Source organism: Grammomys surdaster, unplaced genomic scaffold (genome assembly GCF_004785775.1).
Source record: "Grammomys surdaster isolate TR1022 unplaced genomic scaffold, NIH_TR_1.0 100, whole genome shotgun sequence".
Taxonomy (NCBI): domain Eukaryota; kingdom Metazoa; phylum Chordata; class Mammalia; order Rodentia; family Muridae; genus Grammomys; species Grammomys surdaster.
In genome coordinates this window covers 11,812,605-11,840,318 of record NW_021604579.1, presented here as the reverse complement: position 1 = coordinate 11,840,318, position 27,714 = coordinate 11,812,605, and the positions used below count along the sequence as shown (strand labels likewise).

Sequence of the window (27,714 nt, the reverse complement as noted above, 5' to 3'; positions counted from 1 at the left end):
CACACACACACACACACACACACACACACACACACACAAGGGGTGGGGGGAGAACCCAAAACTCTAAAGGAAGTCTTATTAGCTTCAGGATTTGGATGAGGAAACTCAGGCACCATCTGAGTCCAGACGTGTGCAAAGCACAGCTAGTCTAGGACCTGTACTAAGAGGCAAGGAGGCACAAGGTGTGGTCTGCATACAGCACATACCCATGTCGCACAGACCACCTCACACCAATGCAATACTAAGAGTTTATTTCCAGAGAGGCCACTAGACCAAGAGAGCTTGGGAGACTCATCCAGGCCCCAGCATCACCATCCCAGGACACGAGCTCTTCAGGGGCAGGAAGGTAAGGCATCAGTCTCACGAAAGTTCTTAGTTCATACAGCACCATGCAAGTACAGAGCTAAAAACTTCCTGAACGTCTCTGGCTGGAAATCAACAGGCCCAACGGGTTCCTGGAAAAAACACAGACCATTAAGGTTCTGCTACCACTTTATGGAAGCAAAGGAAATGGGTCATTTTCTGAGAGTTACCAGTGCCTGGCGAGTCACTGTCATCTCCCGCATTACCTCTCTGTGAAGAAGGGTATCGAGGAGCTGGTGCTGCAGACAGGCAGGGTTCCTTGGACCTGTTAGTCCAGTCATCTGCTGACACTGTTCTGGCTCCCTAAGTCCCCTCACTCCAACCACCAGAAAATGACAAGAACCCCATTCTACACTGGTTTGCAGGTTCCTGCTCTCACTGTGTTGAGCTTGTGCTCACTGCTGGAGGCACGGCAAGGATGTAGATCGGACTCCTAACCTCAAGAAACTTCCAATCAGGTGTTTTACTGACAAGAAAACGTGATAGATCTCATTACAGAAGCAATAGGAAGAGGCCAAGGTGTTCGCACACTTGACTTTCACACATGCAGGGCCAGTAGAATGAGCTTGGAAGAAAGACAGATTTGGACAAAACAGTGCACAGGGGTACGAATGAAGGCAGGGACCAGGGCAAGATCAGAACTCAAGTCCACAGTGCTGGGGCTCAGAAGGCGGAAATGGAACTGCAGAGGTTAAGTGGGAGCTCTGACCAACCATGGAGTTCATATTCTAGGAGAAAGCCGAAGGGGAGATGGCACTGACTGACGCGGGTGGCTGGTAACTGTATGTGACAAGGGGAGTGAGCCAGAGAAGGGTCCAGACGCCACAGCATTCAAGAGGGAGAAACACACAAGTCAGGCTGGAGAAGTACCACTGAACTCAGATTTCAAAGACAACTCCATCTACCATGCACACGAGCCCTTCGGGGGCTTAGTGGGTCACACAGCCCAGACAGCACTGTGCTCTGTCCTGTGATCCTTAGAGTATTTCTCGTTACATCTTAGCCTAAGCTGGTTTAGACATGTTCACTGCCACTACACAGACATCAGGGTGGACTCTCAGCTGAGCCCCAGATGCAGCAGGAACAGGGTAATACGAGAAGACCCACATGGCAGACGGGGACTTCAGTGCCTTCTGGGGACGTTAGCAGTTAACCACAAGGCAGCAATATGATTGTGCTGTTGCCCACCAGGGCACTGAAGCAGGTGGGGGAAGAGACACTGGAACATTCTCCAGCAGGAACTGAAGAGAAGGGCAAGCCAATGTGAGTGTTCAGTCTCTAGACTCCGGAACCAGACCAGTCCCAACGGCCAGGAGTCAGGGCCCTCTTGTAATCACCAGGTTGGGGGCACCTAGACTTACCACCACCACCTTTTTTTTGATGACCGGGCGACACCAAAAGTGCCGGTAAAGGAGCTGGTCTGAGTCTGTCCATACCAAGTTCTTGATGCCTTCACTAGAAGCCAGATCTGTGGTGTTCAACTGCAACACCAAGAACTGGAAGACGCGGCCATCAGTGCCCACGCTCTGCACGACTACGGGCTGCTCCAAGACCTTGGCTGTGTTCTAAGAAAAGTGGACAGATAAATCAACCATGTAGCAGAATAGTGTATACCAGTCAGCCCCACTCCACCCTTTAAAACACCCACATGCTTCCTTTTTATGGCTTCACTTCAGAGCAGGTAAGAGCAGGTAAGGCAGAATACAGAGCTCCACAGTCCACAGCCAGCTTCTCCTTACCCAGGCAGGCCCTTCCTCACCCAACGAGGCCGCCCCTCACCTAGCCTGGCCTCCCCTCACCTAGCCTGGCCTTCTCTGCCTCGACGCCCCCAGAAGTCTGCGCTGAGACTCCAGTGATGTCTCCCACAGCTCACTGGCGATTACTGCACAAGCCCTGACAGTCAGGCAGATGTGCTGGGAGGTTAATGGTGGGAATCCCTCAAACGTCCACCATACCTGGTAAGAGTGACACACTATCAAAGGCTAACCTGGACGTTTACCATCAGACCTATCATTCAGTTCTCCATCTGATAGATGAGGAGACAGATTCGACATGGTAACCTGACTTGTCTTAAGTCACAGAGATGGACTGAACATGTCGCCATTGGCCTTGCATCCCTGGGTACTTCTGAAAGCCGGACTGTCCGCTCTGCAGTCACCTGAGATCCATTTGTGGGCCACATTCGTGGAGGATGTGCTCCCGGCATGTCACAGCCAGGATCTGTACCAATCTCATGGTAACAGTAATGACACAGCAGTTACAGGAGCTCACCTAAATGCCCAGGTCCCCTGCCTGACTTTACTCACCACTCATAAATACAAGTACATTCCTGCTTCTAAAAGCTGAGGTGTGGAGAGGTTTGTTAAGGGCAGCCTGAGGCATGAGCTAAGTCAGGTAATCCCACTGTTCCAGTCTGCACGTGGTATCCCAGCATACCTGACAGCAGAACCTCTTCCGTTCCATTTCCTGTACAAGTAATTCCATGGCCTGCCTTTGTACACTTTGCACCAGTTCAGACTACTACTGGCCTAAGAAGCAGGGTGTTCCTAGTGCAAAAATGCTGATGCTTTGTCCCTCCAGGGTTCACCTGACTTTAGGACTAGCTAATGGAAGTCCCAAGTGTGGGCCACACCAGGGCTGCTGGTCTTAGAAACACCTGTTCTTAGCCGCGTGAGAGATAAATAAGAAGTAAAGTACCTTAAGTGTTAGCTGAGATTCCATATTGACTCTTATCTTCCTCTATAGATCAATAAAACTGCAGGTAGGACATAAACTTCTCAGCAATTTTACCTTTTACATGGAGGCTCTTCCCATAACTGCTCAACTTCACAGCCCCAGGAATGATTTGTACCTGGAGACAGTGGGAGGCTGCTTCTCTATCTATCTGGGTAGCAATTAGTCAGCATTGCTACATAGGCCCTTCTGGCAATAGCTGGCAGAGACTACACTGAGCCTGTGGGCCTGGCCCATAGTAAGTGGTTGCTTCCTTCCTCTGCCTAAACCAGGGGCAGTATATCCTTTTGAAGCCACAGAATCACAGATCAATCTCTGCTTTTCTACTCATTAGCTGGGGGATCATGGGTGATTTACCTAACATTACAGAGTTCAAGAACTATATAGGGGGAACAGGCCTAGAGCCAGCTGCCCACCACCCCTTCCATGTTAAAACATAAGAAGGTCACATGAGGAGCCACAGCTGCCAATCTTTCTGGTTCTATCTCTTCCCATGAAGGGGACAGAAACTGGGGGCTCTCACATGCTGGAAAGGTGCTCTACAACTGCACTATGCCTCCAGCTCACTCTGGCTCTCAGCTGTGTGAGGAGGAACATGAATTAGTCTTCCTGAAACTGTCTCTTCACCTGTAAAGTGAGGCTCATCGCACCTGCCACATAGGGTTGCTCAAAGAACAGATCATGAGGGTAGTCCTCACACTTTCGTGTGGTTTCCGAGCTCAAGCTTGCACAGCTTCACGGGAGGGCTTCTGCAAGACTAACTGCTGAGCCCCACCTCAGAGCCTCTGATTCAGTGGCTCTGGGAAGTCTGTGTTCACCAAGCTACCACGTGAGGGCCTAACGTCCCCCCAGAACTGTAGTTGAAGAACCACTAACATCAACAGTCTGTTACTATGTGGGACATGTCAGCTGACCAATACAGGACAGTTAATTCTATCCACTCAACAGCCAACCAAACCCAGGCTTGCCCATACCCAGAGCAGGCAGGATGGATGGAAATCTGAATTCCGTCACTCTCAGGAGGACTTTGGGCCTTAGGTTCTAATTGGGACCTGGGAGAACAGCATGAGTTCTCAGAAACGTGCCCTGTGCCCAACCCTGTACCCCAACCAGGCTTTTCCCCCATTTTGAGACAGCTTTCTATGACAACCTCTCAGCCTCCATTCTACACCAGCTAGGTCTTGGGACTTCCTCTTAATATTAATGACCATGACCAAGTGGTATCTGGGGTCCCAGAACTGAGGGTGCTCTGCCTGGGCCATCTGTAAGGCTTCACTTCCTAGGCCTCTTGATAGTGCTGTGTGCTCCAGTTCTGACCCTGCAGAGCACACTGGTATGTGGAGCCCAGGCCACCACAGGCTTCTGAGTAGGGTACCCCTTGATCCTGTCCTTTCCCCATGCTTCCTGTTGGAAAATGCATGGTGAAGTGATTAGTTTCCTGTCATCCTATGACATACTGGAAAGGGGAGCTCTAAATGATACTCAGAGGGCCACTGTGTCTGGATAGAGCACTAGTTCCATCAGCTCCCAGGAGAGGTCAGCAGGTTGCTACATGTTAAGTGGAAGTGCATATTCCTGCAATTCTTTAGTCAAAACCAAAGTCAGTCCCCCACACCATTCTTCCTGGAATTAGTCTTTACAGCAGGAGGCCAACCCCAGAGAAGGCAGTTCCATGGTCTTCTCCACACACACATACCCCATAGAGGAGCCTGGCCTGAGCCAGGGCATTTGCAAAAGCAAACAGGAGCATCTTAGCCCTTAGCTGTTCTGGTTGAAAGCGCTGTGGCCGTAAATTGGCCTTTTCCAGGAAATACAAGGTGTGGGGATGGGGGTAAGGATAGCCTTCCTGGAATCCTGCAAGAGAACAGACAGAAGAGTGAGGAGACACAGATTCACCAGTGTGCCACAAAGAAGGAATCCCAGGGGACAGTAGTACACAACCATGCTCACAGATATAGGGATGGCTACTGAGAAGTGGAGGCAGAAGCCAGAGGTGGCCTGTAAAACCCAGAATGCTTTCAATGTGACTCTCTGGCTCATCCCAGAAAATGCTGGTCAGCCTGCAGCAGGCACTTCCTCCACACATTCTAAGTCCATCCACTTGGGATTATCCGAGCGCACCGGGACACTGACTCTCAAACACAGAGGGCTGTGGCTGCTAAGGAGGCAGAGGCAGCACTCTATCAGGAACAAAGGACTTGCCTCAGACCTCACAACCTCAGACATGACTGCGTGTCCACTGTCATGTCATGAACCTCTTCTGAGTGGCTATGAACAAATCTCTGGTGAGTTGGGAGCTTCTAGAGTAAGTGCCTGAAATCAGTGAATGCTGGTGAGGAAGGAGAAAGCTGCTGGGGACATGCGCTCTGAAAACCCCGGAAAGGAGAGCTAGTTGAGAGCCCAGGCTTTCCTGCATGCCTTGGTCCTTCAGGCTGCGCCACTCTGCAGCCTGTGTGCACTGAGCTCTAGACAGGAAGCAGGGAGAGCGCAAGGAGCCTACTGCTGCCTGTGAGCCGCTCACCATCTAGAGGGACTGTGGGAAGATAAATGAAAAGTCCCTGACTGAGACTGAAGTTCGTCATTTCTGGGAGGAAGTGATTCCTAACATGAGCTGTGATCGATTAAGAGTTAGGAAGCACAGGCTGCCACACAGATTCTAGAAGGTAATGCATGTATACTGCCAAACCCCCAGGACTGTTAGTATAACTTTCCCTTAAAAAAAAAAAATATATATACACACACACACACACACACACACACGCCTTTCTCTGTACTGCCTGTACCTGTGTCATCTTTCACTTCATAAACATGGCACTCTTGAAGATCGATGGTAGGAGATATGGGGTAGAAAGTTTCAAGAACATGATTTCTGGTAGCTTCAACCTCCTCTCTGGAAGCAATGGCGGGCAGGGGATCCTTGGCACTCAGTACGGTACTACTAGTACCTCGGACCTGAAGGAGAAGAGACTCTAAAATGGGGAAAAGAAGATTAGTCTAACTGGGTCTTTTTACAGCTCTCAGAGTATGAAGCCTTCACTACCCACAAACCTCAGAGTCCAGTCTGTTATAGGTTCTCTGGATGACCAGCCTGGCCGCAGAACACACATAGCATTGGGACAATAATTGTGAGTCCCACAAGAGATGAGGAACTATGACATTTTTTTCTCTGGGTGCTCTTCTAATAAATCCCAAGGCTCCTGACTCTTGGGCATCCTTCATCTTCCATCAGCTCCAAGCCAGGGACCCAAAAATAAGTCAGAATTACCCTTTGCTCTCAAGGAGCCCTTTAGGCAGCAAGTGTTGCTATGGAAACTGCAAAGCCATATTCAGACACAGCCCTTTGCAAAGCCCAGAGCGCCTCCCAAAGGAAGTAAATCCTTAAAACCAGGCAGATAAAGCACCTGGGAGGCAGAAGCAAGAAGATCTCAGTGAGTTCAAGGCTAGTCAGGGCCACACAGTAGGACTGCTTCAAAACAACCACAACCAAGGGTATCTGAAGAAGGATCAGGGTAGGTCTCTTACTGGGATCCACTAACTCTCTGTAAGGGGCTGGACTGTGCATGTACGTGTTCAGCAGCAGTCTGGCCTCTGACCACTAAAAGGTCCATCTCCATCCTCACACATGCCATCTGGGTCATGATTAAAGCTGGCTTCAGCCACTGCCAAATACCTCACTAATTCTGGTGAGAAAGCTCAGGGCAGGAGCCCGCCAGGCACTGAAAATGAAGACTAGCATGCAAAAGCATGGAGGAACAAACCAGGGTGAGCTGGGCATGACACAGGAGAGCAGGAGGCATAGGAAGAGAATTGCCGTGAGCAGGAGCAGAGATTTTTCAAACCCAGGCAAAGAGTCAAATTCTTCTTAACAACGGAGTGAGAAAAGCCAGGCAGATCAGACAGCCTGGGGTAAGTTGGATTAGCATGTATACTACATGGGAATACAGGTGGTCAGAGGAAACATACACAGCTAACTAATCACTGAGTTGTGGATATGTGAATATGTGGAAATGTTGCCTGCACTGCTCCCGTGGGGAAGCCTCAGGCCACTAGCAGACAAAATGTGTTTGGAAGGACTGTTGTCAGCACCCCGAGTGACTCTGAGTGGCACTGCCCTCTGCAGGTGCCTGGGTTTTAGAAAGAGTCAAATCTCAGTGTGAAGGTAACAGATTAGGGCTGTAACATTAGAAATTGGTGTGGTCGATGGCATGTCTTTTAACTAGCATGCAGTCTCCCAAGATATATAAAAAATGAGTGTTACATCTGCAGACAGATACATTCTGCAGTAATTGTACCTCAAGATTAGCTTCCTAAGGCATTTCCTGTTTCCTCACACAAATGCCTGAACCTCTCCTAACCTTGGGTTTTTGAGTCTCCCCATAGATCACTGTAGTGTGGTTTCTAATTCAATTCCCTCCACATCTCTCCTCCAGTGACAGCTCAAAATGGGGCAGTTTAATTAGAGGTAATACTTGACAACGGGCCAACAAGTACTCTCCATTAATGAGGTGCACTAATTTCCTTAGTGGAGCCATTACCTCTGCCAGGCTGACTCCTTGCCAGAAGTCCATATGCAGACGGGGAGATGAGAAAACTAGATCAAACTGATATCCCAAGTCCCACAGATTCCTCTGCGGGTTTCCTTGCTCCCTAATTCTATCTGTTAGACTCCTGGACTGACACTGCTGTCTGAAACACCAGCAGGCACTGCCAAAGCACACAGCATGTGCAAAAGCAAACAGGTGGGAAAGCTAGATACCAAAAAGCTCTATGTGACAAACCTAGGGATATGGGGAGGGGTCAGCAGAACAGGTGACACAGCTAGAGTTACTCGGAGACCACAGCACAGAGGGCCTTGGTGTCCCTTGACAAGTGACAGTGTTGGGTGACTTGCTTTGTGGAAAGAACAACCCTAGCGGCTCTGCTCACACGGCTGTGGAAGGGTACAGAAGTGTGAAAGGAAAACAATGCTGCAGAGTCGGTAGGGAGAGGTCAGTGCACTCTACCATTTCCCTGGCTGCGGCATTTAGACACTCCGAAGCATACTGTGGGGACTCAACGGACAAAGTCAGCCATCACTGTAGAATAAAGTCTTAAAAGCAGGTAAAAACAGAAATGAGAAAGTTGGGCATGGTGGTGCAGATTGGGGACCACAAGTCTGAGGCCAGCCTGTGCTATGTAGTGAGACCCTATCAAAGGTGTTTCTGAACCCAAAGAGTATGCAGCAGGAGCAAGATGAGAGAGATCGGATCTGGTGGTGGAGCTGATAGTAGGACAGAGATTAGACACATGAACAAAAAAGCAACAACAACAAAAAGCCCAGCAAGGCCTTCTGGTATACAGGATGACTAACCTCGGTTCCAGGTGCTGGCTAAGGAGCAGCTGTAGGTAGAGGTGCGCCTGGCTAGAGAAGGGTGCTTGAGAATCTGGGACTTACACAGCTGGATGAGGCTGTCCACAATGACTGGGCTTGGAGGAAGGAAAAAAAAAGATATCTGGAGACTTAAAGCAACATGTAACTCCCAACACTCCTCAGTTATCTGGAGGAAACTTACCAGTAAGTCTCTCTCTTGGGGATGTCCTCAGTGGAGTGCCAGAGCCGGGCATGAGAGATGATATCCAAAACACGTTGTTCTTGGTTCTGTACATGATTCGCTGGATCATCAACAAGACTAAGCACTTTCTTGGGGAGGCCCTCTATTAACTTGGTCTTAGTAAGCCAGAGAGCCTGCTTCATACCTTTAGGATAACCAAAAAGAAAAAAAAGAGAGAGAGGACAGCTCAGAAAGGGATGTCCATGCCTGCTAGGGAGTACCATAGAGAAGAAGCTGCCTCAAGAGAGGGTTGGTTTTATTTTTGAGATGTCTGAGAAACAAAACTTCCAGGTGGTGAGAGTGAATGAGTGCTTAAAAACGGAAGTTCAAACCATGCTCAAGACAGCTGAGTTCCCTGCTGACTCCCCACAGAGACATCAAAGCTGTGAACCTGGCTCAGTGGATACCAGCCCTTCCAATAAAACCCCAGCTCTGTGACGTTTTTCTGCTAGCAATCTCAAGCCAACTTTTATGGCTCTCTCTCTAGCATATAACAAAACAAATAGTATTTAGAGTTGCCATTTACTGAAAGTCACTGTGTCATGAACTTACCCATAAGTTAGATAGGATTCTGACATGAAGGAGAAACTTGGACAGACTGAGTTTGCTTCGAGTTGCCTATCTTTAAGGTGATACAGGTCAGAGGAGAACCTGAGCCTGTCTACCATAAAGTCTACAATCTCTCCATAGCCCCAATCTGATTCTCAGGCCCATACCTCACAAGGGTTTACTGTCATTTTATAAGACCTCTCTGTGCCTTGAGAACGTGTAGGAAAGAAGATAGATTTTCAGACTACTACATGAGTACAATTTTTTTTTTTTTTTTTTTTTTTTGGTTTTTCGAGACAGGGTTTCTCTGTGTAGCCCTGGCTGTCCTGGAACTCACTCTGTAGACCAGGCTGGCCTCGAACTCAGAAATCTGCCTGCCTCTGCCTCCCACGTGCTTGGATTAAAGGTGTGCGCCACCATTGCCCGGCCTCAATGAGTACAATCTTCTGGTCTTTTTTCTAAGGCAGGGTTTCTCTGTGTAGCCCTGGCTATTCTGGAACTCAGGCTGGCTTGAACTCACAGAGATCTTTCTGCTTCTGCCTCCCGAGGGCTGGGATTAAAGGTGTGCACCACTTCCTGGTGTAATCTTAACTTCTGAAACACATCCATCCACTAGGCATTCACTGTCAGGGTAACTCATAGGGGTCATGTCTGTGAGATCCTTCCCAGCACCTCCTGAGTTCACTGAAAATGGTTAATAGCTAGAAAAATCAGTTTACAGGCATAAAGTGGGCATTTTAGGAGGCTGACCTATGGCTATCGATTTTTCCAAACTTATGACTGATTCTCTTAATTTGGCTCCAAACCTTGTTAGGTCTCTGTATTTCCTAGTTATCCTTTGGAATCTCCACTCCCACATACTTGAGTTGTTTTTATTTTTAGGATCTGCCCTATCCTCATCCTGATCTGCTGAACAGAGGTAGAAGTTTGAAGAATAAATAAATAGTCAACTCTGGAAAACAATTCCTGACAGTACTCTCAAGAAACAGACTGATTTTGAGATACTGCTGTGTCGTGCCCCCACTCCCACCCCTACAGGGTTTCTCTGTGTAGCCCTGACTGTCTTGGAATTCATTCACTCTGTAGATCAGGCTGGCCTCCAACTCAGGAAACAGGCTCAAGACATTCTGACCTGTTATTAAGTGGGTAGACTTTTGGGTGCAAATCCGTTCCTTGAAAATGTATTTTAACAAAACACACTGACTTAGGAAAGGAGCGATAAAGACCTGCTTCGTTATCACCTCCCCCTACACTCATCCTCCGTTGCTCCCTCTCACAAACACTGCCCTTGATCCTGACAACTCTTGGAGATGTTACTCTATTCTACTTCGCAGAGGAAGAAACTTCCCCAGGGTCGGGGTCACTGCTGATAACAGGGCCTCCTCCCGTTTGTTCTGCGGCCTCACCCTCAAGGAGTCGGGAACGCTGGTGGAAGATGTAGCAGGGTTCCTCCTTGTACAGAGGCTGCTCGTGGATGGGGGCCGCACGGTGGAACCGTGGGTCATTCCAGCCGCGTTCCCACGGCGGGAAGATCGGCTTCGCCAGCCACGGAACGAAGTGTTTCTTTCCCTCGTAGGTAATGGGCTCCAGACCAGGGATCTCGTACACTCTGTCCAGGGGGGGAGGCTCGGGTTTCCGCGTGGAGCGCACACCCCACTCATACGCCCCGCGTTTCGGGGCCCCATAGCCCCCGAGGCCGAGTCTCCCAAAGCCAGCTAGTGCCCGCATAGCGGGCCCGGACGCCAAGGCCATACCGACTCAGTCTCCACAACACCACTACCTGGACGCCGCCATCTTTGCCCATGCAGGGCTTGCTGGGAGCAAAAAGGGCGGAGCTCAGGTTTTGCAAATGACAGACACTTCACCCAATCACAGATATCCTTGCTTTGTCCCCGCCCCTTAGGCAGTTCCCATCCTTATAGGTGGAACTTGCAAAGTGCTCTTTGCTTGGGGTTTCTGAAGTACCTCAGGGGAAGAGACTTGGTGATAGGTAAGGTAAGCGTGGTGGTGGTGCTTGAGGCCAGAGCCGAGGAGTGTAGGGACCTCAAACTGTTGGAAGTCTTTGACCATTAGGCATTTTAGAACTTGAGAGGGGCCAGTCTCCTCGCTGTAAAATTAGGAGTTAAAATGTCTTAGCAGGTCTGACGCCTAGTGAGTTCTGGAACTGTCCTCCTCTCCACCCTTCTCACTGTTTCCTGACTGCGGCTTCCCAGAAGCCTGCGAGTGGCCCGGGTACCTCTACGCCAGCTCATCAGCCGACTGCTGGCACTGCGGCTCGCCCAGCGCCGAAAGCGAGTTACTTTTGCTCTGCTCCTAAGATTTCTGATTCCTGGAGGCGGGACCAGTGCCGGGAACTGCTCCTTCGTTCTGCACTTGGTTCTGGCAGGCTCGCTGTGGGGGTCAGGGTGGGTACTGTGCTAAGCATCGGGTGGATGTGTAGAGAGTAGGTTGAGGGACCAATATGAGTGAGTACATGAGTGAACTAAAGTGAACGGTGGCAACACACACATGCTTCCTGCCATGTCCTTAGGTCTTTTCTCTTTTTTTGACCACTGTCAAAGTTGCTATTCAGTTTTGTTTTGTTTAGTGACCGTTCTGTGAACTCTCCCTGGCTTCCAGAGCAGTTGCATGACGCACAGTTTATGTTTAACAAATGAATACATATTAGGACAAATACGGTGCTTGGTAATGACAAGGGGACATACACTCCCTCCCCAAACCCTTGTCATAAAGAGAGACACCATTCACTTAGGTATCTGATGGACAGCATGCTGTAAAGACGGATTGATTAGATGAATATAACACTGTGCTAGATCCAGCACCTAATCCTGTACCTAGCTCCCAGACCCTAGAGTGAACACTCACCAGTCAGTGGGAGCTTCCTGTATGCCAGAGGTTTGGCAGAACACAGGAAGAGTAACAGACCAACTTCATTCTCACTGGTGCCTCAGCCTCAGAAACATACTGAAGTCAAAGAGCTTCTTTTTTTTTTTTTTTTTTGGTTTGGTTTTTCGAGACAGGGTTTCTCTGTGTAGCCCTGGCTGTCCTGGAACTCACTCTGTAGACCAGGCTAGCCTCGAACTCTTGAACTTAGAAATCCGCCTGCCTCTGCCTCCCAAGTGCTGGGGTTAAAGGCGTGCGCCACCACCGCCCGGCCTAGTCAAAGAGCTTCTTGCACAGTAGAAAAGGTCTTCTGAATCCAAACCCCCTTCTCTGCTAAGGTTTATTTCACACACACACAAAACCCCAGTAATTGTAAGTAGTAAGTGCGCCCCATACACAGCAGATGCTCTGCTTAAGCCATCCCTGTCCCTAGAGCCTGGTGGGTCTTGGGGAGAGTGTGTGTGAGAGAGAACAGAGTATAGCCCCCATGCTTTCCTTCTCCCAGGCTGACAGCAAAGAGGAGCCCCATATTGCCCAAGCCCCGCTGTCAATGGCTGAGAAGGAAGATGATGACGTGGAGGCTTGGCTGCAGTTGAAGCCTGTGGAGCCCTTGCCCTCCCAGTGCTGCGGCAGTGGCTGCTCGCCCTGTGTGTTTGACCTCTATTACCGAGACCTGGAGAGATGGGAAACAGCTAAAGCCAGAAATGACAGGAGCCTGCTGAGTGGGAAGCCGCCACCTGAGAGCCAGGTGAGAGTCCAGAGTGGCAGCATCTATCTGGCCCTGCCCTGCTCTGCCCAGTGCCCCTGCTATGGGAAGCCTTCCTTCACTAGGCAGTGGAGAGAAAGAAGTCCTTATAGTGGAAGCAGATAGATCCAAGGAGCAAAGTCCAGACCAGAAATCAACCTATTAGCTATGTGGATGTAGTCTAAGTCCCTTAACCTCGTGATGCCTTTATTTTTCCATCTATAAAATGGACCAATTTATTTGTGATGTATAACACCAAACCTAATAATTATTTCACCCAACAGATATCCATTGAATACCTGTTATACCCCAGACCCTATAAGCCACTGAGGTTTTGTGAGTGAGCAAACTAACGTAGTACTGTACAGTTAGCTTCCTGAGCCTGGACTTTCTTTCGAACTCCTGCCATATTATCTGTCTCTGGTGTTAATAAATCTGTTTCCAGAAAGACAGTCTAGCCCAGCATTCCTCCTGAAATCCAAAACCTAAGACCTTTGAGGCCTCAGTTTCCCCATATGTGATACAAGGATGTTAGATTGGACCATCTCTAAGGCTCCGTCAGTTTTTCAACTCTCTAGATCTGGAACTTAATAGATCTGAAGATGAGCAGGTGTTTTGTGTAGAGGATACAATGTGAACAGTCAAGACCTTGAGGTAGATAGGCAGTGATGGCGGCCTTGGGAGGAGAAATGAAAGTCTAAGGTCTGTTCTGAGGCAAATAAAATGAAGCTTGTAGTTGTCCACTGCTCCTTTGCATGCAGGCTTGGGAGCCTGTGCTTGGTCCTGCAGCTGTGGGGAGCTGCAGAAAGCTTGCAAGAAGAGTAAACTCCATGTACTATGCTGTAGATCGAGAGGAAGCAAGGGCCGACTCTGTCACATCAGGAGCTGGCTCTTGTGAAATCAGGGAAAGTAGCAATAATGTGTGTCCCTTGGGTCTGACCTCTAGAGGTTAAATCTTTTCCTGCCATAGGGCTGTGCTGCCAAGCTGAGTCCAGAGACTTTCCTGGCCTTTCACATCAGTACCATGGAGAAGGTCACCAAGGATACCTATCTTGTCCGATTTACACTACCTGGGACCAGTCAGCTCGGCCTGCTTCCTGGGCAGCACCTCATCCTACGGTACATTCAGGTAGTGGGAGGATCAGTGTCTACCGCCCTGCATTGCCATTGACCAGCTAAATAACTGGGGGAGCTTGCTTGACCTTTCTTAAGCCCTTGTTTGCCTTCTTCAGGATGGACACAGCAGCATAAGACTCAGGGTCCTTGGTGTGGCGCTCATAATGTTTTTGTGATGTATCGTAACACCAGCACTTTGATAGCACTTACTAGTCAAGGCATAGTTCTGTCTACTCACGTTCATGAACTCATTTAACCTTCACAAAATCCCCAGAGGATGCTAAAGTCAAACTCACAGGAAGTCTTGGATCAGGATTTGAAAGCAAGCAGTGTGTCTTTGGAAACAATGTAATTAGCATCTGATGATAGAAAGGACACTAAGTAAAGAATCTGAACATATAAAAGGTAGAAGCAAGAGAATTAGAAGTTTAGGGTCAGCCTTAGCTACATCTCAAGTTTGAGGTTATCCTGGGCTATATATCTTATCTCAAAAACAGTAATGATAATAATAAAAGAGGAAACAAGCAAGCAAACAAAAAAGTTTCCACCCAGCTACCAAGTCATGGAATCCAGATTCCAGCCTAGACAGCCTGACTGCTGAACTACATTAGTGTCCTTTCCTCTGAGAAGAGTCCTCTGAGCTTCCTTCTGAGCTGTGCATCCCAGCCTGAACCATCCCCACCTTTACTGGGAGAGCATCTTTCAGACAGGCAGTTGTGGGTATGTGAGGCTCTGCAGAGAGATCAGTACTGCAAACATGGATCTGGACGATACCTTCACACACCCAGGCAGCATTCGGGAGCATATTCATATGTGGGAAGAAAAATGGGCATAGAGCAAAATGGGCATAGAGCTGAACCCCCAAAATTCTGGAGCTTATGGAGTTGGCAAGAAGAGAAGAAACCGACAAACAAACCAAAACAAAAACCCACAAAGCATGGCCCAAAGACAAGGCAGGAGGGAGCTAGAAAGAGTTTACTGCTGGTCAGACTGGCCACTTACCTCCAGGTGCTCTGGCCTGTGACCTGGCTGGCAATCCTTAAGTTCACCATTCCAGCTGTCAGGAGAAGCCATAATGCTCTGAAGCTCTCCATCTATGAATTGGAATGACCAGGACACCCTGCTTCTAGGCTGACTCCCCTCCATCCTCTCTATCACCCAGTGACATTCCTAAGACATGTGACCATGTCACTCAGTAAGACATATTCTGGTGCTCCTTATTGCTTCAGTACCTGACTCCAGCAGACGTCTGAGTTCACAGGTGAGCATGCTCATTCCCTCTGAGACACAGCAGGCTGTACCTGCTGCAGTAAGCGGTGTCCTGCTCTCTGCTTCTGACAGGGCCTTTCAGTCTCCAGACTCCAGAGGTGAATGTTTTGCAGACAATGAAGCCAGAGAAAGGAGTTCTTGGTGTGCCTAGAAGCTGTCAGGATTTTTGTTACTATTGTTTGGGTGTGGGGTTTTGAGTTTGTTTTTTATTGTGGTTTGTTTGTTTTTACTCGGTCATTATGTACTTCAGGCCAGCTTCAAACTCATGTTTTTCTGCCTCAGCCTCCCAGGTGCTGGGACTACAGGGTCCACTACTACACTTAACTGCCTGAGACACTTTGGTGAGCAGAATTAAACTTGGATTTAGGGCCATGGCCAATGCCAATTGTGCAAGGGCTTTCCTGCTCTAAACTGCATTCTGCATTTACAAGTTGTTTTGGTTTTTTATTTTAATTTTTATTTTATGTGTATGCCCGTGTGCTTGAGGGTATGTATGTGCACTGTGTGTGCAGTGTCCATGGAGGTCAGAAGAAGGTATCAGTACCTTGAACCTAGAATTACAGGCAGTTGTGAACCTCCCAGTATGGTGCTGAGAACCAAACCAAGGTCCTCTAAGGTGAGCTAAGAGTGCTCTTGAGCTCTGAGCCATCTCTGCAGCCCTGGGTTGTTATTTTAAATGAAATTAGGTATATAATATGCCTAATATACAGTAGGCATTCATACCTCATAGCTGTTATCAGGACTCAAGATTGCTCTCCTGACCTGTTTAACATTGTAAAAACAATCAATACATTGGCAGGGCTTTGGCCTCCAGCCTTTAGAGGACTCTTCTAGTCCTCGTGCTTGCTGGCCTCTGGTAATGTTTCATAAGCTGTCAGCAGCTGCTTTTATCTGTATTATTTTGTAGTGGAGAAGGAAACCAGAGTAATGTCCTGCAAACTGCTCACAGCCTCAGTGTACTCTTCGATGTACTGTTCTGTCTAATTCCAGTGAAGTCAAACAACCAGGACCTAAATGGCTACTCCTCTGTTACAGGAGGTGCTGCTGAGAGATAAAATACTGTGCACAGGTCTCACGGGTAGCCAGCGTGGGTGGTGGTGAGCTTACTGTTCTTCCATCTGCTGTTCCTTACTTGTCCCTTGTTGAGGACTTTTGGGAGTGACAGGAACCTACTCTTCATATCCATTAACCAGGCAGGGGAGGTGTCGTTGTTAAATGGCTGACTACCCGACTTTTTGTGCACTTCTCCTTTCCAGAGGTGTAGTAGATGGCTTAGAAATTCAGAGAGCCTACACTCCCATCAGCCCTGTCACTGCAGAAGGATACTTTGACGTTTTAATCAAGGTGAGTTGATTCTTATTGAAGATTCCATAAAGTGCTATGGACTCTTATCTTCGTCTCTGGCTTGCTTGGGGTGGAGGGTTTCCCATCTATTAGTTGGTATGAGAATGGGCTGGCTTGAAGGAGTTTAAGAGGGGGGTCTCCTTCTCCTTTTCTAAGGATGCTGCTGCTGTGTCCAGAGGGCATGTTATTGGGATATTTTAGGAAATCCTGTACTTTATCACCTTCTGTGTACTGGTAAAAGGAGAGTACTGAGCTGAGAAGTGGGGAGGAAGTCCCTGCACCAGTATGTGCTGGCACAGGAGTCCAGCCTGACCTGTAGGGACCCAGAACAAATAATCAGTTCAATACAGCACAATGTGATGCTTGCCATGATTGTGGAGACCCAGCCCAACACAGGGCATCTGTAAACAAGGAACTCAGGCCCAGCTTCCTGGTAGATGCTATGTGTTTGAGGGCTGAGAAACAAGAGAAGTATGGGAAGAAGGCTCTGAGGGCTGGGAGCAGCACAGCAGAAGAGGCATGAAATGGGAAAAACATTCATCCTGGCACAGAAGGGCCAGGGTGCCAGAGAAAAATGGGCATGAAGACCCTGCAGACAGAACTACCCTGACATGCTCTCTGGGAGGTTGGCCTTGAAGGAGGAGTGTGAACTGATGGTGGCAAGGAATGAATGGCATTCCAGGCTAAGAGTACTGATAGCCAGACTTCAGAACGGGTGACAGGAAACAGGCCTTCTGGAAACTACGTTCAGCCCAAGTGGTGGAAAAGAGGATTCCTATGGGGCAGCTGGGCCACTGAAAACGTCAGGGCTGAGTGGAATGGGTTGGATACAGAATGCCCTGGAGACCCAAGATCTGAGCAGTAAGTTACAGTCACAGAGGCCCAGTGTGAAGAGACTAAAGAGATTGTTTTCCATGGACCTGCTGACCCGCTGACATTTGACTTCCAGCAAGTGGAGCTTTATGTGTGTTCCTGCTGTAGCTCTGCTAGGCATGTTCAGTCTTCTGCCCTCACAACACCATGCTGTCATCTACAAAGTTCATGCTCAGAGCAATTGAATTAACAAACAAAACCCCAAACAAAAATACTAATAATGATTTAAAATAAGTTTCAATTTTGTGTCAGACCACTTTCATAGCTATCCTTAGCTGATTGTGGCCACAGGCCACAGGTCTGACATGCCTGCAAGTGAGAACATTTTTCTCATGCACTCCTAAGAAGCATCAGTATTGAAGGACAGCTTTGACATCCAAGCCTCCTTACAAGGCTGTGTCATTATCTCGTTCACTGGTCAGCAGGCTGAGGCCCAGAGGACCCGAGGTGGGAGGTGGGGGAAGGAGTGATGTGGGTGAGCAAGCCCCTGATTCCGAGGCCTAGAGCCGACTTGGGCTCCTGCTTTCTTGCCTGCCTGTGAGCCTGAATGTTTATTCCTTCCCACATAAGCCTGGACGAGCTCCCTTCTGCACGCTACTGTTTGTCTGGGAGATTCCACAAATCCTTTCCAAATGGCCTGCTTCCCTGTGCTGCTTGTCTAGGGCGCTTCTGCTGAGAGGATAAGCCTGGAGACAGCTCTCCAGAGCAGCTGGATCCCTCCCAGCTGCAAGGCTGATTTTCTCCTTCAGAGCAGTATCTCATTATCCCTAAGCCACTGGCTGGAAAGAGCTAGAAATGTCTTTGCAAATTGGGAGGGCAGTGGGGATTTGTGGGTTGACTTTCCCAAGAGGAAACTAAGGAGGGCTCTGTTTTCAGGCACTCGCTAGGCACTGGGTACACTGCTTGTAACTGTTGTCATTTCAACTCTTGACCTTGAGAAAACCATACTATCCCCAGTTTACCAATGAAGAAACTGAACCTTAAAGGCCTCTTGGGTAGTAGGACAAAAGCTGTCTTAGTTTTTCTTGAGCATTTGCTCCAAACCAAGCTCTCTGTGGCAGAAGAATCTTTTCTTTGGTGCTGTCTAGGGCCAGTAGGTCCATAGCTAGGGTTTTGCCTATTTTGTTTTGTCTTGTGTTTATGGACAGTGGTAAGCCGCCATGTAGGTGCAAGGAATTGAACCCAGGTCCTCTGGAGAAGGAACTAGTGCTCTTAACAGCTGAAACACTTCTCTAGTCCCCATAGCTGGAGTTTTACTTTCCCCAAATTGGGCCCAGAAACCAAAATGTGCCTCCAAAGAGCTTCCAGTAAAATCTCTCCCTCCCACTGTCTCCCAGGTGAGCCAGGACTTCCTGTACCTCATGCAGACAGTGTTGGAGGTAGTGGTGGATGCTCAAAAGCAGGTCTGACACCAAAATCTAGTCTGCCCTTCAAGCTTTGGGCGGCCATCCCAACCACCCTTCCAGTTTTGTGTTTCCGAATTCCCCTGAGTCTACCCCTCCATGGCCATCGGTTCATTCCAAGAGACCTGGGCTCTTGTGCCCTTGCCCATGGGGCCTCGAATCCGAATCCCAAGAGTCTTTGCATGACTCCCCACCCTGGGAATCCAGTTTTGCCCAGACTTAAGTTTCCACCTCCAAGAAGCCATCCTTATTTCACTCCGTGGGCTCACAGTTTCTCCTCATGGAATGTAAAGCTGTCTCTACTGTATTTATGTCTGATATATATATACCTCGCTGATACTTTGAGCCCTTTCAGAGGAGGTCTGACTGCATAAATTAATTGATTGGATTTTTTATTCCTTAATGTTCGTGGTTCAGGCACTGGATGTCTTCACCATGTTTCAGGCCAGCTGTGTGTCCTGCTACCCCAGCATGGTGCTCAGAACAGTGCAGGTAGACAGTGTAGACAGTGTAGGCGGTATAGACAGTTCACCTACTTAGTAGTCATCCCACCAGGAGGTGGTGTAGAATGAGCTGGACACTGAAAACTGAGTCCAGTGTTCAAATCTACTTGGTTTTAGCCTGCCCAGAATTACAGAATTACAAGTTTATTGCTGACTTCAGAAGTGGGAGGGTTTTCGTTAAAAATATGGACCTCCTCTATCTCTTGGAAGACCAACATATGCCCAACAAGCTACAGACTAGCACCTGAGAAGTAGCTTCTCTCTTAGAAGGAACATCCCTTGGTAGACAGACCACTGTCTTTCTGACACTGCGTGCTAGTTGCCTTTAGTCACTACCCAGTTCTTTGTTGGGCTACACTCTCTGCATGGGCCCCTCAGGCATTTCGATGTGCGACCTCTCTGAAGGTTGGTATGTCCGTTGGAGTCTCATCTCAGCCCTACCATCCACCTTGTGTGGCTATAGATGCCAGTGTGGACAATAGCTCCAGCATGTGAGTCCCTCAGGAGGCACTGAGCATGCAGAAGGAGGTTCAAGCGTTAGGGACATTTGTGTGATGGTGCATGCCTACCCACTGACCGTTCCCTGTGTTTGCTTCAAGTGCTACCAGACTGGGCTCATGTCCCGGTATGTGGAGTCCTGGAGAACAGGAGATACAGCTTTCTGGCGAGGGCCTTTCGGAAGTTTCTTATATGAACCAAAGAAGGTCAGTGCTACCACCTTCAATCCTCAGGCGCTTCCCCAAGTCACTGTGCTGTTCTTCCAGCACTTAACCCAACCCCCAGAGTGGTGTGAGGCTTAGACAAGGGAGGAGGTAGACCGACCCTAATAAACACACTGCTGATGGCTGCCCATGCCTCAGATCAGGCTTAAGGACTTAGAGTTCAGGATCCTGACACCCTCTTACTCTTAGATGCTGTTCCAATTGCACCTTCTCCTCAGGAAGCTGAGTGCAGCCCACACTCACTTCTAGATTGGAAGCCTCTTGCTTCGTCTGCACAGCATGCTTGAATGTTTGTCCACCTTTCCCAGAAAAAACTGGTTGTTTCTCATCAGCTGCCCCATGCCTGGGAAGAAGTCTGGTCATTTGTATCGAGACTCTTGAGAATCCTTTGACCCAGAAATTACATTTCTGAAAGTCTGTTACACACACACACACACACACACACACACACACACACACACACCAAAACAAAACCCAAATGCTGCTGCTTGTGCATGTGTTAGTGACATTTTTATTTATAATAACAAATGACTAGAGGCAACTGAGGACCCAACAAAGAGAACAGGTAAGCACACTGGGTTATAGGGACTTGATGCAACTTTCTCCTAGATTTTAAAGTTATGTTTTTAATGATGTTCTATGCTTATGCTATAAGAGCAAGTGACAAGTGCTAAGTACAAAACAGTACACACCCAGTAGGGGAACTAACTTAAAATGCACAGAGAAAATATGAAATATATGAAATATTAGCAGGTTTGGGGAGGGATTATGGGCAATTTTCATTTTCCTCATTATGCTTTTCAAATTATCTGGAATAAACACCTATTACCTTTATAATTAGGAAAACAAAGCCAAAACCAAAACAAGTGGAAAAGAATGAATCATGCTTGCCTTGCCGTTCTTTTTGTTTAATTTAAAAATAGCTTTTATTGTATTTTTCCCTTATTATAAATGCAAAACATGTTCACTAACAAAAAAAAAATCATCAGAGACAGACAAAAGGAAGGAACCTAAATGCACCTGCAAGCCATCTCTCCAGGATGCCAGCCTCACTTCCAAACCCTTCCCCATCCCACACATGGGCATGTGTATAAACACATACACACATGCTTATATGAACATCACCATGCCAGCCCTGTCAGGACCATGACGTAGCTTAGTATAGAACACTTTCCTAGTGCTTGTGAGGCCCTGGGCCCCCATCTTACACATACAGGTGTATATGCTATCACTCTCCTGCAGGGTTCTGGAACTGTCCATGCTCGGCTCTGCATGGTGTCCCCCATTCTGTGTCCCTGCCCTTAAGAACAGGGTGTGGATGTTGTTTCTTTTCCTAGCTTGGAGCAGATGGTCTTCTGACCATTTGCCCCATGAGGGAACCTCCCAGCCTGTGACTTGCATCCTTGGGACATCGGAGCCTTTTGTTTCTCACCTAGATCCAGCCACAAGGGCCAGGATGATGCCTCCCACATTCAGATGGCCACCAAAACTTTGCCAGTACCCGCTTTGCCCCTTGAGAAGGCTCAGGATCCCACCCTCTTTCCAGTCCTGCTCTGTAGATGTCTGATTACACGTAGATGTTAAATCAACCGTACAAATGTCTGTCTCTGCCTTCAGGCCACAGGCAGACACTAGCATCCAGGAGGAGACAGGTAGTATTTGCCAGTGTGTGAGGGAGGCTCGGGCACTACGGTAGAGGAAATGAAGGGCTCCCCAACCCCAGCCCAGCTCAGGGAAGGCATCCTAGAACACAACCTGAGCAAGGAGAGAAAAGGATGGGTGAGACAGAGCAAAGGCCGGGAGGCTACAGGGACCATGTGCAGAAGAAGGTGACCCAGCCCAGGATCTCAGGCTTAATAAGGGGAGAACAGAAATGGATTAAACCTCGACTCCATACCGGGCCTTTATATTACCTCATCTGGTCCTCAGGGCAATTCTGAGCTAGGAGCTATTTTAGGAAAATACTCTCATTATTGTTCTCCATCAGTGAAGAAATTGAGGTTCAGATTAGGAAAATAGCTTGCCCAGATCACATGGTTAGTATTTATATACAGATGCCTAATCTCTGGAATGAAAAGGTGAATATATTTCAGTGTGGGTCAGGCATTAACCTTTAAGAGACTGACTTTGAGAGCAGGAAGTTGGTGGCACACGCCTTTAATACCAGCACTTGAGAGGCAGAGGCAGGTAGATCTCTGAGTTTGAGGCCAGCCTGCTCTATAGAGTGAGCTCCAGGACAGACAGGGTGTTACACACACACATGCACATGCACATACACACACGAACCTAGAGGAGACAGGAAGTGGGCTTACTGAGGAGGGGTTGATGGTACTATTCTCTTGGATCGCCATGCTAGGCAGATGTATTCATTACTTCATTTACTTCAGAGAGGCTCAGAATTATAGGCTAGGGCCCTCAGACTTTTGTAGAACTCCCCAGGGTCAGAGGAGGCAGTCTAGAGAGCAGGCTGGGATGGTGTTGGGAGGGGCAAGGCTTTGGTGAGAGAGGAAGTGGCTTTGGGAGATAGTGAGTCCTTGCCAGCTGTAAGCAGAGTCCTTGTAGAGACATGGTAAAAGGCAGCCAATCCTCTTTCAGGTTGGGCTTTGCTCTCTAGGAGCCTCAAAGTCCCATGAGCTGTGTTCTGCAGGCTTTACCTGCTGTTCACAATCCAGGTGGCTTCATGCACCAGGGAAAGAGCATGACAGAGACAGGTGGGACACTTGGCAAGACCGAGGGAAGTCCCATGTGGGGTGGTATGAGAGCCCGCCATCATTGTGCTGTCCATCCTGCTCTCTAGTATGGTGAACTCCTCATGCTGGCAGCCGGCACAGGCCTGGCCCCTATGGTGCCTATTCTGCACAGCATCACAGACAATGAAGACGATGAGACCTTTGTCACCTTGGTCGGCTGCTTTAAGACCTTCGAGGGCATCTATCTGAAGACCTTCTTCCAGGAACAGGCCAGGTTCTGGAACGTGCGAACCTTCTTTGTCCTCAGTCAGGTGAGCCCAGGGTGGGGACCTCTTCCCTAGTAACCTGTATTCCCTGTGTGCTGTCCTGGGCTGGCTGTACCCTCTGTGCCGTACTTTAGTAATAACCCCCATGTGCTCTGTGTGGATTGTAGGCATCACCAAGTCCATCGTACAGAGGAGGAAGCAGGCTTATAGAGGTGCTGGGTCAAGGGGGAGTCAGGACTGAGCCCCATATGCTTCACACTCCTGAGCTCCAGTTCGTAGCTGCTGCCCTCAGCTGTGTCTCACCCATCCCCTCTGGTCACTTGTGTGGAGTCAAAGCAGCAGCAGTCCTGTTCACATCTTTGTGGCCAAGAATGTGCCATGATGCCTAGCAGGAGGCCAGATCCCTTAGTAGGGGCTCTGTCGAGAATGGCTGGGCAGTGCTTTAGTAAGATCCCTGCCACCTCCACCTGTTCTTTCACAAAGCTGCGGAACAGCTGCTGTCAGACTCAGTGAGCTGTAAGTTCTCTAGCTGGAAGCCACCCCATGTCCTGCTCTCTGTGTCCCCATCACCCCAACTCTTGCCACAGCATGGCATATCACACCAGGCCTTCCATTACTATTGTCTGCTTCTAGAGGGTCTAGTCTCACTGTTTCCTGTACTCCCTAGGTTGGGGTTCCCTGCTGCCCCTTCCCCATTTCCTTTAGCTTGAGGGTCAGCCTTATATACTGCAGATACCACCTCCTCAATTTCCTTTTTGAAAAAATTCTGGAAAATATCTGACAACTTACATGGTCCTCAACCAGATAGCTGGTGCCAGGAAACTGGATTGCTGTCCTCTCCAGAGCTTTGTAGATTCAGTCTACAGACCCGTCCACAGGTGGAAAGCTCTTTGAGATGCACTTGGGAGGGTCTGTTTGGTGAACATTAGCAGCAGCTGGAAGTGCCCAAGGCAGGACATAAAGCAGAAGGCTGGTGTGCTGCAGAGAGGACTAGGGAAGGCCATATGGCCTGCAGAAGCCTGGGCCAGGAAGGGAAACAGGGCACAGGCACCTGGCAGATCCACTGGCCCTGGCTGCTACCTAGCCCTCTTTCCCTCTGCCCTCACCCTCAGAGATGCCAGGGCCACAAAGGAAGGTGAGATACCCCCTGCCCTAGGGGACAGGGACAGCTGGTCATGGCTGTCCATCTTAGCTGCCTTCTATTGCTGATAAAGACCAAGACCAGAATCCACTTGGGAAAGAAAGGGAATGCGTCAAGCCTTCATCTGTAGTCCATCTGGAATAGGAGTCATGGCAGAAACTCTAACCTGAACACAGGAAGCAAAGCAGAGCCATGAAGGAATGCTTCTTCCTGGGTTGTTCAGTTTACTTCCTTATATAGCCCAGGGCTCCCCGCTCAGAGATGGCACCGTCACCACAGTGAGCCAGACCCTTCCACATCAGCTACCAGTGAAGAGAATGAGCTGGCATGATGGCACACACCTTTAATCCCAGCACTTGAGAGGCCAGAGCAGTCAGATCTCTATGAGTTTGAGGTCAGCTTGGTCTACATAGTGAGTTCTAGGCCAGCCAAAGCTATACGTAGTGAGAATCTGTCTCATGAGAGAGAGAAAAAGAGAGAGAGAAAGAGAATGTGCTCCACAGGCTTGCCTATAGGCCAATCTGATAGAGCCATTTACTCAACTGAGGGTCGTTCTCAGATGACTCCAGCTTGTGTCAAAGTTGACAAAACTGACCAGGGTACTGCTTTTCTTTGAACATGTCTCTGTGTGCCATTCAGAGCACTTCAATCCCCACTGCAGTCTCATGAGGCTTGTACTGCCATCCCGTCTCTTTCACAGATATGGAACCTGAGGTAACAAGGTAACAGCAACAGACAGCTGGGTACCAGCCCAGCTAGTCCTGCACAGAGGCCATTGTCTTAGTCCATCGGGATAGTACACATACATGCTGGCCAGCACGGAGGGCAAGTGGGGTGAAAGTTCACTTCCGGCCCTGCCAGGCTTTGATGATGCTGAAAGTTGGGCAGGGGTATGGACTGGCTGGCTTCGTCACAGGAGTAAGGGTGACTATGGTGGCTCTACTCACCCACATGCGCTTGACACAGATCGATCCTTTCCCTGCCTGAGCCTGGCAGCACTCCTTCTACTCCCTGCCAGCCTGTCCATTACCCTGCACTGCCTTGCTCCTAGCCCTTTGCTGGCTCCTACTGTCCTCAGGACTTCCCAAGCCCAGTGGCCTGATGGCCTTGACAGCTGCATCTGCTGGCCTTCCCTCTCTAATGCTGTGTCCTGATGTCACGGGCAAGCTTGCAGGTACAACTGTGCTGTGCTTTTCTGGTACTAGCCTTTGTTCCTGCTGTCCCCTGCCAGGTGTGCTGTGTCCCCTCCCTTTCCCAATGCCTACTCACCCTTGCTAGATCTGCCTGTGGGCAAGTCTATCCCTGAGTGCAGATACCTGGGTACTGTTCATGCTCCTGCCGTTACAGCGCCTACCACCCTGTCATTGTTTAAGGGTTCTGCCTCACCGAGGAGTGACCAGACTTGGTGCATCTTGGTGTGCACAATTCAGGTAGGACTAGTGGAACCAAGGGGTTGAGGAGAACTAGGAAGTGGGAAGGAAAGATGGGCCGGCGAGGTCTGCTCGCTCTACCCTTGAGATTCCTCTAGATAGGGAGTGATTGAGGGAGTGTAGGAAGATCCAAGTTACCAGAGAGTGCTCCTGTCAGCACAGTGGACCTTGAAGTGAAGCTACAAAGCCTGAAAGCACGTGGGACACTAGGAGCTCCTGGGCCTCCCCAGGGCTGTGTTCTTACTCTGGCTGGCAGGACCACGGTTCTCCAGAGCCTATGCCTTCATCTCATAGCTCAGAGACTCGGAACTCAGCATGGCAGTGGCAATGGAGTTAGGAGCTTCTTTTGGTGAAGGATTTCTCCCATGTCCTGCAGTGGCAGAAGAGAGCTGGTTGGGTGAACACCAAGAACCCTCAGGAGTCATCGCTGCTCTCTCTTGTCTTCCCAGGAGGTCTCCCCAGAACAGCTTCCCTGGAGCTATCGTGACAAGACCCACTTTGGCCGCCTGGGCCAGGAGCTGGTTGATGAGCTGGTGGCCTGCTGCCGGAGAAAGCCATTTACATTAGTCTGTGGCTCACCTGCATTTACTGAGGACATGGCTAGGTATTTGCTGTCTGCTGGCCTGACTGAGGACTCCTACTTCCTCTTCTAGCCCTAGCCTTGAACTTTAATCAGGGGTACAGAGAGGAGCCCAGACCAGAGTCAGAAGACATGGAGCACAGGCCTGGGCCTGCTGCCGACTTTCCCAGAGACTTTGGAACTTCCTTTCCTGTCTGCTGCATCCTGCTGTGTGGAGGGAGGCCAGAAGTTAGCCTGGGAGTCAGGGAAGACTGTTCTACGGGAGCCAAGCAAACGGAGTCCTGCTGGGAGGGGTTAGCCAGGACAAGGGGTGAGGAGCCTCTTGTACTTCCAGAGTCCATCAGTGCTGAGAAAATGACTTGGGAAAAGCTCAGAGCTCTTGGGAGGACTTTAACCGTGCCTCCTGTGGGGTGAACCTGACTTGCAGAAGGCCTTGGGTCTGTGACCTGACCATGTCCTCAGACTAAGGCCCTGCCTGGATCATCTCTGTATCCCTGACAAGTCTTTCCTGCCACGATCAGCGTCACGGTTAGTCTCAGGAGGCCAGCTCAGAGTCCTTTGCCCACAAAAGAAGAGGAACAGAGCCAAATGCCCCTCCCTCCTGCAGGCAGCCACATAGCCTGTGCCTTCAGCTCTCGGTGCCCTGGCGACGGTTGCTATGGAGATCTAAAGATAGAGCAGGAGTCAGGAGACCTGGGTCCCTCTCCCAGCTCTGCCCACTGAGTGGCTGCTGATCCAGGTCCACCCAGCCCCCACCTCCACCTCCTCTATCCTGCACGGGGCATGCCCTCTCCAGGGAACTCACTGCCCCGAGCATCACGTTAACTTAATGAATTCTGCTTTCCACAGCCTGGGCCCCAGTGTGCTGCGCCAGCACAGGCTAGATACAGGCAGTCCCAGACTTCTAATGCTCAGCAGGGGAATGTTAGAAGCTGAGAGCCAGGAACCATCAGGATTAGGCATTTATAACTATGGAGTTGCAGTCTCCCCTCCCCCATCCCACCCCCATAGCAGAGCTCAGATGCCAGAACACCCTGTCCAGCAGACTCAGTGTACAAACAGGTAAACCAAGGCCTATGAGTGACTCACCCAAGGTGAATGCCAAGACAACCCTACAAGTCTCCCATCTCCTGCTCCTCCTGACCCCTGTGGTTGTACACCATGCTTTTCAAACGGGGTTCCTCCCTGAAGGACAGCAGTGAAGGTGGCTGAAGAGATCACCAGGCCCCCGTCAATCATAGCAGGTCTGTTTTTACCTCAGCCTCATAGTGGGGCATGGAGGAATTTTTGTCTAAAAGGACTTTTCTATCCCACCCTGAAAAATCACTACAAAGAAATCCCTGTTCACTGCACAGCCATGGTGAACAGCTGAGCAATGGGAAGCTTCCATACTGCACCGCAGGGACACGGGACCTCTGTCATGGTTTTACAGGGCATTAGGTGTGACTTCTCAGAACCAAGTGTCATGAGCAAATTAAAGCTGCTTGAGCACAGGTCAAGCAAGACTCTTTCA

The 27,714-nt window shown here is 49.3% G+C and overlaps 2 protein-coding genes across 6 annotated transcripts; one reads left to right on the top strand and one right to left on the bottom strand.

Moving 5' to 3' along the window:
• Positions 1 to 234: 234 nt before the first annotated feature.
• On the bottom strand, positions 235 to 11,058 carry Mrpl37 (mitochondrial ribosomal protein L37). Its single transcript, XM_028786189.1, has 7 exons — positions 10,643 to 11,058; positions 8,649 to 8,832; positions 8,447 to 8,562; positions 5,880 to 6,065; positions 4,793 to 4,950; positions 1,725 to 1,928; positions 235 to 455 (listed from the first exon to the last, which is right to left on the bottom strand). Exons 1-7 carry the CDS (start codon positions 10,986 to 10,988, stop codon positions 378 to 380), a joined length of 1,272 nt encoding a protein of 423 aa, XP_028642022.1. The 5' UTR covers positions 10,989 to 11,058; the 3' UTR covers positions 235 to 377.
• A 139-nt stretch (positions 11,059 to 11,197) lies between these two features.
• LOC114639394 (NADH-cytochrome b5 reductase-like) lies at positions 11,198 to 27,714 on the top strand. Of its 5 annotated transcripts, none has more exons than XM_028788149.1 (8): positions 11,198 to 11,226; positions 12,625 to 12,867; positions 13,835 to 13,983; positions 16,506 to 16,593; positions 19,972 to 20,076; positions 22,892 to 23,095; positions 25,565 to 25,621; positions 26,071 to 27,714. In XM_028788149.1, the coding sequence occupies exons 2-8, from the start codon at positions 12,670 to 12,672 to the stop codon at positions 26,272 to 26,274; spliced, it is 1,005 nt and encodes a 334-aa protein (XP_028643982.1). In that variant the 5' UTR covers positions 11,198 to 11,226; positions 12,625 to 12,669; the 3' UTR covers positions 26,275 to 27,714. The 5 variants fall into 5 exon arrangements, with proteins under 5 accessions (XP_028643982.1, XP_028644006.1, XP_028643988.1 ...); XM_028788173.1 differs by lacking the exons at positions 25,565 to 25,621; positions 26,071 to 27,714 and adding exons at positions 24,892 to 24,913; positions 25,423 to 25,453; XM_028788155.1 differs by lacking the exon at positions 25,565 to 25,621.

Bases quoted from the DNA above. Each gene is read 5' to 3' on its own strand.
- Mrpl37 (XM_028786189.1), bottom strand. From the start codon at position 10,988: ATGGCCTTGGCGTCCGGGCCCGCTATGCGGGCACTAGCTGGCTTTGGG. The intron at 8,563-8,648 runs GTAAGTTTCCTC...CCTTCCTCCAAG, and splicing joins CCCAAGAGAGAGACTTACTG to CCCAGTCATTGTGGACAGCC. The intron at 6,066-8,446 runs GTTAGTCATCCT...TCCCCATTTTAG, and splicing joins AGCCAGCACCTGGAACCGAG to AGTCTCTTCTCCTTCAGGTC.
- LOC114639394 (XM_028788149.1), top strand. From the start codon at position 12,670: ATGGCTGAGAAGGAAGATGATGACGTGGAGGCTTGGCTGCAGTTGAAG. The intron at 12,868-13,834 runs GTGAGAGTCCAG...TTCCTGCCATAG, and splicing joins AGCCGCCACCTGAGAGCCAG to GGCTGTGCTGCCAAGCTGAG. The intron at 16,594-19,971 runs GTGAGTTGATTC...GTTTGCTTCAAG, and splicing joins ACTTTGACGTTTTAATCAAG to TGCTACCAGACTGGGCTCAT.